The sequence below is a fragment of the Humulus lupulus genome, chromosome 7 (genome assembly GCF_963169125.1).
Source record: "Humulus lupulus chromosome 7, drHumLupu1.1, whole genome shotgun sequence".
NCBI lineage: Eukaryota > Viridiplantae > Streptophyta > Magnoliopsida > Rosales > Cannabaceae > Humulus > Humulus lupulus.
The window spans coordinates 39,324,120-39,334,317 of NC_084799.1; the positions used below are offsets into that span (position 1 = coordinate 39,324,120).

The following is a 10,198-nucleotide window of genomic DNA, read 5'->3' on the forward strand; positions in this document are numbered from 1 at the left end:
ATTGTGGCATACTCTCAGTTGGAGATTTGCCAAGGTCAAGGAACGCCTTAGAAGTCAAGAGTTTCCTTGGACGGGCTAGACATTACATGTGCTTTGTGGAAGAGTTCTGAGTTTTCTTACAGATCAGAACCAGTTTATAGGTTATTATGGTATCTTGTTGACAGGAAAAGGTGATTGCCCAAGCATCATGTTATTTGAAAGGTGTGATCAGATTAGAACAGAGTCACTGGTGGGCCAGGAGGCCAACATTATGGTTGAGTTACTCTTTCAGAGAGGATCAAAGGAAAAAAACAGTTAAGTGAACCACAGATGGAAAGAGTTGAAGGGAATGTCTTAGCTGGATTAGCTAAGGATTATGCAATGTCAGGTATGAGTTTATTGAGATATAAGGATCGGACATGGGATCCGATAGACACTGAAATTAAACGGGAGATTCTTGATGAATCTCATACTACCCTCTTATTCTCTTCGTCCAGACCTTAAGGAATATGTACCAGGATCTGAAAGCTTTATATTGGTGGCCTGGGATGGAGAGGGTCGTAACTGAATACGTGGCAAAGTTCTTAACCTGTCAGCAGGTCAAGACAGAGTATCAGGAATCAGTAAGGTCACTACAGCCTTTGTGTATTCCATAGTGGAAGTAAGGAAACATCGTGATAGGTTTCGCGGTGGGGTTGCCCAGGATAGTGGGTCAGCATGATTTGGTTTGGGTGGACCAGTATACAACGTCAGCTCACTTCTATCAGTAAGGACGAGTAATACAGTTGATCATTTTACAAATCTCTATGTAAAAGAAGTAGTACGCCTTCATGGAATTCAAGGTTTATCTTATCAGATGATGACAGTGTTATTACTTCCAAGTTTTGGGAAAGATTGCAGAAGGCAATGAGTATACAGTTGGAGTTTAGTACAGTTTATTGTCCTCAGATTGATGGTGAATCAAAGGGAGTTATCTAGTTATTGGAAGGGCACCTTATGAGATTTTGTATGGTAGGGAATGTATATCGCCCATTCATTGGAATGAGATGAGTAAGAGGTTATGTTTGGATCTTGAGGCAATTTAGAGACCATTGAGGCTATTGAAAAGGCTAGTGCTCGGATGCTCGCTTCCTAGAGTAAATGGAAAAGTAATGTTAATTTGAAATGAAGGAATGTGGAATTCCAAGTGGAAGACTGTATCTTCCTTAGAGTATCACCATGGAAAGGGGTGAGGAGATAAGGGCAAGTTGAGCTCTAGATTAGTAAGACTGTTGGGAATCCTGGGAAGGATCAGTCAGGTTGCCTTTGGGTTGGCCTTAGCTTTGGCACTGTTAGCAGTATACAGTATATTTCATATTTCCATGTTGAGGAAACATGTGTTAGATGAGACTCATGTGTTGAGTTATGAGAATTTGGAATTAGAGGCTAAGTTATCTTGTAAAGGGTAGCCAGCTCAGATATGAGATAGAAAGAACAAGGTTATGAGGAACAAAGTTGTACCTTAGATTAAGGTATTATACAGAAACAGTAAGGTCGAGAGAGCGACCTAGGAGCTAGAATCAGTTATGCAGGATTGATATTCCGGGCTACTTAGTTAAAATTTCGAGAACGAAATTTCTATAAGGAGGGGATAGTTGTAACGTCCCAAATTTCCTAATAAGGCTTAGCGCCTTGATAAGGGGGCCAAGATGGCGAATTTTGGAATTATATGACTATGTGTATCATTATGTGATTATGTGAGTTATATCAATATGACTTTATATGCATGTTTAGGTGTATTAAATATGCATGTGGACCCATTTCTGTTTCATTGGGCAATTTTCATAATTTGGCCTGTTTTGGGTATATTTGGCATATAAGTAGTATGTGTGTGGTGCTTCATTATTATTTGGTTATATTTGAGATATTCTGCATCAGACGATCCTAGCGAGCAAAGTAGTAGTTTAGTCATAATGGGGTCAAATACCGGGCTCGGGGCGAGCCTAGGGGTAATTTGGTAATTTAGTACATTACCGAGTTTGGGTAATGGGGGGGAATTATTTGGTAATTAGTTGAGGATATTGGGAGTAACGGGAATTGTGGGACGTTAATTATGAATAACGAGGTAAGTGGCAAATGACGAAACTACCCTTGGAGGGTTTAGGGAGAGTGTTATGGCCCTAGGGGCAAATTGGTCTTTTGGACCAATTTAGTGATTGAGTCACTAAAACCCTCAGCTGAAAGAAACCTCACAGCAGCACCAAAACAGAGCATCATCATCTCTCTATTTCTCTTTCTTTCGATTTCTCTCTTCCTCTCCCTATTTTTGGTTTGAATTCTTTAGGAAATTAATGGAAACCTTAAGCTTGGAATGAAGGCTTGATTTGGGGCTTGATTAGTTGCAGATAGGAGGGCTTAATCACCATTGAGGTAGGCTTCAAACTCTATTTTTGATTGAGTTCTGTTTTAGTTTCTATGTTCTAGAGCTTTGAGATTCAAGGTTTTAAATTTTAGTTTTTAGTGGGTTTTTGATCAAGTGGGAACTTGGGTTTTGATGAGGTTGATGTATTAATGAGGTTTTGGGGTTAAATTATAAGTTTGGATGGTGTTTAGATTGGTTTTGAAGTTTGGAATTCAGGGGAAAACGCAGGGGAGAAAACCAGAAAATTCTGGTCTGTCGAACTGGCGCCCCAGCGCTAGGCAGGGGAGGGCTCGAGTGCTCTCTAACTTGGGGAAGCGCCCCAGCGCTACCCATGAGCGCCCCAACGCTATACCTATTTCAGCAAAGCCCATTTTTAGGGCTTGGGAGGACTTTGGGGGCTCGGGGGATGGTTCCACCACCCCGTTGGGTGGATTGGAAGTCCCAAGAGCACGGAAATGATCCCAAAGTTTGTTTTTAAGGATTGAATATTATAAGGTTATTATTTTATGGTTGTGACTAGGTTACCGTTAGGGCTCGGGATAGGATTGTGCTCGAGGGTCGTTCTGTTGGGGTTTTATGCCCTAATTAAAACCTAAATTCTTTGTAATCTCATTTTATTATTAATAAAAGAATAGAAATCATTTTTTGACTTGGTCAATCACTTTGCTCACATGTTTTATTTTCATGATTATTTGTTTAATATAAACTTCTATTAAATCCCGAGCATATAGCTAATCTTATTTATAGTGATGTAATCACAGTGGAATATAAATATGATTATCTGTTCAAAATAAGTTAGTCCTAAGATTAGTCATTGCACCGGATTTACACTAACTTGTCAATCTACGATATGATCTACTTACACATTACAGTGTTATGCTCTTTCCAGAACATTAGCAAAGTAGATAAGATCGGATGTATTTGTTACATCGGACAGGACCGATATTGACAGTTGATAAGATAAGTAAGCATACCGTTATTATCTATTCTAGTCATATCATATAGTTGACCATAGGTCAATTCAATCTCAATTCTGAGTGGTTAGTATTTTAACTGATTGTATTATTTGAGTTCTTTGACTTGTTCGTTACCAGCTTACCCTACGGACTAGCCCATACTTACATCTTGGGAACTCGGTAGTATAATTGAGTGGGAGTGTTAATCATAGATATGAACATCTATAGCTTCTGATGAAGAAGTGAAACGATGGTTTCCTTTTAGTTTGGTTCAAGGTGTTAAATGATAGAGATCTCATTTCAGTAATTAAATTAGTTTACTGAAATATCATTTACAAGGAACTAAGTGTTTTAAGGATAAAATACAATGAGGGGTAAAACGGTATTTTAGTCCTATCTCATTGTAGACCGTCTATAGAGGATTGAGTGACAATTATGGTTGTAACAATGGATAATTAATAGCGTATCTATATTTGTTATAGAGTGTTCTATGAATTCAAGAGTGGAATTCCGAGTTTATAGTGGAGTCACGAGGAATTAATAAGTTAGTAAATTTATTTGTTAGATTTATGATAACTTATTGGAGCTTGATTTCATAAGCCCATGGTCCCCATTGTACCTTGGATAAAATCATCTAGATAGTCTCAATTAATTGATTTAATTATCAATTAGAATTATCAAAGTTGACCAGGTCAATTTTGGATAGTTTCACTGAGTTATGTAATTTTGAGAAGAAAAGAGAAATTATGGCAGATTTATTAATTAAGATAAATTGGTATCTAAATTAATAAATAAATTTAAATCAAGGTTCAAATTATAAATAATTAATTTAATAAAGGGTTTAAATAATTATTTAATTAATTAAATCAATAGAAAATAATACAGGCCTTGATTTTAAGTCCAATGGGCTTATAATCAAATGGGAAATTTCACGGGCCTATAGCCCATGATAATTTCGACCTAGGGCTTCAAAATGGCTATTATTTTATTGATTTTTTAATTAAATTAAATGGCCTAATTGAGTCTATAAAAGGAGTGCTTAGAGAGAAGTCAAAACAGAATTTTGATAAGTTACAAGTCAGATTTTCTGATAATTTTAGATTCTCTCTAAACACAAGTCCTTTTCTAAACCTCTTTGTTATTTTCTCTTCTTCTCTTTATATCTATCTCATGTGTTGAGAATTGCCCACACTAGTCTAGGTGGTTCTAAGGATACATTGGAAGATTGTGAAGAAAATAGAAAATCGGTTCAGTTTCTTGATAATACTCTGCGACAGAGAGGATACAAGAGTTAGAGAAACTGAAGGAAGGACTCTTTAATTCCGCTGCGTATACTGTAAGTATTCTATTATTTGTTTCTCTTGAATTCAATTTTAGAAACATGTTTTAGGCTATCTCGTATTAATTTGTTTAATATTAGATATACATGAAAATAAATAAAGATCCTGTATAAGCTTATTCCAACACGTTCATTGGTAACCCGTGCTTGGACCGAAGGTAAAAAAACTGCATCCAGTATGTGATGCATATGATGCATATGATGCATAAGATACATGTGATTAAGGCATGACATGAATGTTGAATATGAGATTGATTAGAGCTTAGTCTCTGTATATGTGCATGATCATAATTATGCTAGCGAATGTTGAGTAAGCATGCTGAATGCCTTATATTTTGATATTTGACATATGATATATGCCTGGGTGTATTGTTTACTTGTGAGTAGTACTGACTCATTAGTCAGAAATGGCACGAGTCGTATGGAATTGACCTATGAGTCAAGAGTGGCATAAGTGTATTGAACTCAGAGCCAAAACGATTAGATCTAATCAACATAAGCATTAAATGCTTGACCGACCCCAAGTTCGATGAAAACTAAATGCGCTTCTCTAGTCTAAAGGCTAGTTACTTAGAGTCAGGGCCAAAAGGCAGGTGACTGTAACGTCACATGATTAGGGTGCAGAGCCCAAGTGTGTGACTCATTTGTCAATTATCTGATTAGGGTGCGAAGTCCAAGTACGTAACTCATTTGTCACTTATCTGATTAGGGTGCGGAGCCCAAGTGCGTGACTCATTTGTCACTTATCTGATTAGGGTGCGGAGCCCAAGTGCGTGACTCATTAGTCACTTATCTGATTAGGGTGCAGAGCCCAAGTGTGTGACTCATTAGTCACCTATTCAAAGATGGACACATTAGCCATCTATTCATAGATTGACTTGATAGTCATCTATACAAGGGGCAGGGACCATAATCATTTATTTGGACTTGTCTGCATGCATGAATAGGGCTATTACTGCTAGGCATGCTATTATGATTTAGTGACATGTTATTACCTGTTCATGAGTGTATTGAGTTTTCTTGCTAAGCCTCAACTCACGGGTGCTATGTGGTGTAGGTAAAGGCAAAAGAAAGTTAGACCATCCTTGAGTTGGAGAGCTTAGGTGACGATTTGTACATATGCGACTGCTCGACCACCACGATCGAGGGTTTAAGGAGGAACTAGGGTTAAACCCTATTTTGCCGCTTAGGTCGGCTAGTTGTAAATATTTTATTGTAATTAACCTTTAAAATATATTTTGGGATCCCAATGTATATAGTAAACGTTTTAGTGAAACGTTATATCTTTAACCAAAATTTTTAACCCTAAACCATTAATCACATTTAGTTACACGATTATGGCCAAATGACTCGTTTAGCGAGTTTAGCACTGTTTAAAATGCACAATGTAACGGTCCCTAGGTAGTAGGGCGTTACAAATAGTGGCTGCGACCATAGCTCATTTTCAGCACAAATTTTTTGTGCAATTTTCCAAATAGTTTCAAACAACTTCCAATTGATTTTGTAACCCCCAAACATATTATTGGTATTAAAACCAAGTCTCCAACAGGCATTTCACTTAAGGCTTTGAGAAATTATATTCGGTATTGTGTAACAACAAATCTACACAATAATTGGCAATATTTGGGAGTTACAAATTTGTTACTGAAATTGTAACTCTCAAATATGTTACAAACACTATCCAAATGTTGTAACTCGCATTTGTATGTTACAACATGTGACACTCTTTGTTACATTTATTTAATCTAAAACATTATATTATAAAATAATATAATAGGTAGAATAATATACTAAAATTTATCTACAAGGAAAAATTAATATGATAGTTTTCTCATAAAGTTCCTTAAGAATTTAAGACCATCTACAATGGGAGATGTAAATAGTATGCTATATTTGGCACAAAAAGTCAATATATTATATATTTAGCACAATTTTTAGCATTATGATTCAATACACAATTATAAAATCTACTGTAAAATTTAATATTTCATTAATGTTAATTTGATATTTATTGAAAATATACAAAAAGTAATTATTTTTCTTTATATTGTATTGTTAATAGTATAAGATAATAATAAAATAATAAGGTAAAAAGTATAATATTTAATGCAAATAGATAAAAATAATACTAAAATAATATAAATGACATAAAAGTAAATAAAAAAGTGTAACATTTATGGTGATGCAAAATATACACCATGCTATATTGTGTGCCAAATTTGACTCAATTTTTAGCATGTGTCAAATTTGGCACAACTTTTGGCACACCATTGGAGCAAGTTTTTTGTAAAGTGATTTATATTTTAGCAATGCATTACCAATTTGGCACTCCATAGTTTCATCAAATTTATCACAAAAGTATAAAGAATCATGAGCATGTTTTTACATTGGTAAAAAGGTAAATTTCTTTTGAAACTCAAAAATTCTAGATTAATATGTGTGTAATCTTATTCATGTAGCATCACATACCCGCAACTTTTTTATATATATTTGAGTAAAAAATCAATCTCAGAAGCGATAATTTTCAAGTATGGAATGAGAGAAATATTCTCTTTCATTTAGACTGTGTAAACATTGACAATAAAATTAGGAAAAATGAATTTATACACTTCAGTTTCGTTCGTATATTATGAATTTAATATGTTTAATGTGAATATTAATACATGATGAATTGATTCAATATCAACAACACACGTATCGAATTCCTTTCAAGATTCTAAGTATGCCAATTGGAATAAAGTGAGCAAAACATCTTATTCAAAAGCAAAAGCAAAAACAAGATGTGCCCATATGTAGAGGAATAGACACATCCTAAATTTAAGTAGTGATTTTGTATCATAAATAGAAAAGACCTTTTACATTAGAAGTTTCTCAAAAAAAAAACTTAATTTTAATTAGTTTCAAAATGTGTACTTGTTAGATATTCCTTCTACTTTTTGAAAACACCCTTTAGTTATTTTATCTATCACTTTTTATTTAGAACAGGTGCATTAATATTTAATAACTAGAATCATCATCATTCAAACGATTAACTCAATTGTTGTATATATCGTGATTGAGATTAAATTTCATTAGTTATCTGAATTCCATTAGCTTTATCTCTGTTTTTCAGTCAATTGAATTTATCAAAATCTCATCAATTCGATTTTGAATATATATGTGTAGAGATCATATTTGATAGGGTTGGAGTTTTTGAGCCAAAGGTTCAATTATGTATCTGGTCTTTCTTTGAAATGTAAAGTAGTCAGAATATGTTTGGTTTCTTCATCGTATACCAAGATTTTCTCGTATAATAATTTAAATTACTTTAGACCAAAATCGAACCTAAAAAATAATATTAATTTGTTTTGTTATAAACTAAAAAAAGCCGGTGCAACTGTAATTGATGTTTAAATGTCTCAGCTAGTAATCAATGATATGGTCATCATGGTGGAGACAAAGGGACCAAAAGGTCAGTGGAAAAAGAAAAGCCAGCTGGCTAATTTAATGGCATTGCTCCTATACCCTACAATTCCAATGCTTTAATGTACGTACGAACACTAAACGGATAAGGTTGATCAGATATTTTCTTCAAAAATATCTTCTATACTATGACCAAGTCTCCCAAAACCCAAAGTACCAAACAAACAATACACAATAAATCCTCCAAGGTAAAGCAAATTTGCATAGATAGATAGAGTCCATACAGCTTAGCTACATATCTCATGGGATTGTAAATAATCCCAATAAAAATCATCAAGAGAAAATAGCTTTTGAAACAAACACTACTTATTATATGGCAATGGAAAGCCTAACAAGGAGGCCTCCCAATAGGAGTGATGTTCACCTGTCAATCGAGGAAGAGGGAGAAATTGAGGCTAAAACGAGATATTACTTTGATGGAATCATTCCCAAACGACACACTAAGCCTCAGCGGAGTGAGTACTCTTCAAATTACGTGGATGCTCTCTCTCGTAATACCACCAATAATGACTTCATTCCTGAGTACGTCGAGTTTCAACGTCTCGAAAATGATCAACAGGTGATTTCGATTTATTAATTATTGTTTATATGTATTATACTTATTGTTGTTTATTAATTCATTAATGTTGACTTATTAAAATTCGTGCGTAAATATATTGTTTTTCATTTCAAAGGAGAAACTGGTTTATGAAGGGAAAAAAGTGGAGGAGGAGTTTGTAGAGACGGAGTATTACAAGGATCTCAGCTGTGTTGACAAGCAACATCATACGGTACAACTACTTTTTTTTCCTATAATTTTTTATTTTTGTCATCTAATTATGGATGAAAATTAAAATTTGATTGAGGAATGGAAGGTCTCAATATCGTGGCTCTTTTCGAGAAACAATCTATGTTTTAGAGCGTTGGAATGTTCCTCCAGAACTGAAGATTAAACTTTTTTCAAGGCATATATAATAATTTTTTTTTAATTTCAGACAGGAACAGGGTTCATCAAGATAGAGAACACTAGTGACAAAAACTACAAGCTGGAAGCTGATACAGTCACTTGCTGTCATGCTTCGTCCACGTGCAACCCAGCAACTAATGATTGGATTCCAGTTCCAGATGCTGCAGATACAGTATAGCTCAAGCTTTGCTTCTTTCACTTAAATTCAACTAGTTTGGTTTGTTTTGAGGACTGATTTTCTGAATTGTTCTAACCCAAGTTTTAACTAATAATGTTCTCGTTTTTTTTTTCATCTTTCTCAGATACCAATTGATTCGGGCAAGCCCAGTAGGAGTGACAGTTAAAATGGCGTGGAAAGTGGGTCATGGATTTTAGTATTTGAGCATTGTCTACTAGTAATAATATTTACCTAAATAAAGAGCTCTATATATTCTATGTTTCTCTTTATGTGAAAGAGTCAATTTGCTGTATCGGAATAAGCTTAGTCGGATTTATGAGGTGATTTACCTTATTTGAAGAAAGTTAAGTATGCTAGATGTCTTGCTTATGTATCCAGCAAATTGTGTGTTATTATTTAGTTAAAATTGAGAATAGAATTACTATTTGTATCATAAATATATATATAGTTGGAATGTTTTAAATTAATCAATTTACTAGTATTTTAAAAAACATAGAGAGAAATAATCTGATGGTTTCATTTTTGTTTGGGAGAGGAAATGTAATTTTTTAAGCCTACTGAATTTTTCATAATCTTATATAATAATATACAAACATTATACATATCCTCATATACCTAAGTAATCACAAAGATGATAATAAGAGGTTGAGAACATTATTTCATTTATCTAAAAACATAAGGATTCTGCATACTCCATTTGTTGTTTTTGAACGACGTGCCGTTTCTTTGTCCTATAAGTTATAATCATCATTCGAACATGTCCATGTATAACTGTAAAGAGGTGTCAGAAAAATAAAAAAAATGTATTGGCTTACTCTCTACTACATTTCCAAAATAATGATAAAAACTTCATGTGTATATAAAGTAATTCAATAACTTAAACCTCTAAAGTAGTTACTCTTTCAGATAAATTTATTAAATTTGATAAGCCAGCTAC

At 34.1% G+C, this 10,198-nt stretch overlaps 1 protein-coding gene across 1 annotated transcript; it reads left to right on the forward strand.

The window, feature by feature from the left end:
* Positions 1–8,296: 8,296 nt before the first annotated feature.
* LOC133791201 (uncharacterized) lies at positions 8,297–9,698 on the forward strand. The gene is made up of 4 exons (XM_062229124.1): positions 8,297–8,696; positions 8,812–8,907; positions 9,112–9,255; positions 9,386–9,698. Exons 1-4 carry the CDS (start codon positions 8,451–8,453, stop codon positions 9,425–9,427), a joined length of 528 nt encoding a protein of 175 aa, XP_062085108.1. The 5' UTR covers positions 8,297–8,450; the 3' UTR covers positions 9,428–9,698.
* Positions 9,699–10,198: the final 500 nt, after the last annotated feature.

Bases quoted from the DNA above. Each gene is read 5' to 3' on its own strand.
- LOC133791201 (XM_062229124.1), top strand. From the start codon at position 8,451: ATGGCAATGGAAAGCCTAACAAGGAGGCCTCCCAATAGGAGTGATGTT. The intron at 8,908-9,111 runs GTACAACTACTT...TTTTAATTTCAG, and splicing joins TTGACAAGCAACATCATACG to ACAGGAACAGGGTTCATCAA. The intron at 9,256-9,385 runs GTATAGCTCAAG...CATCTTTCTCAG, and splicing joins TTCCAGATGCTGCAGATACA to ATACCAATTGATTCGGGCAA.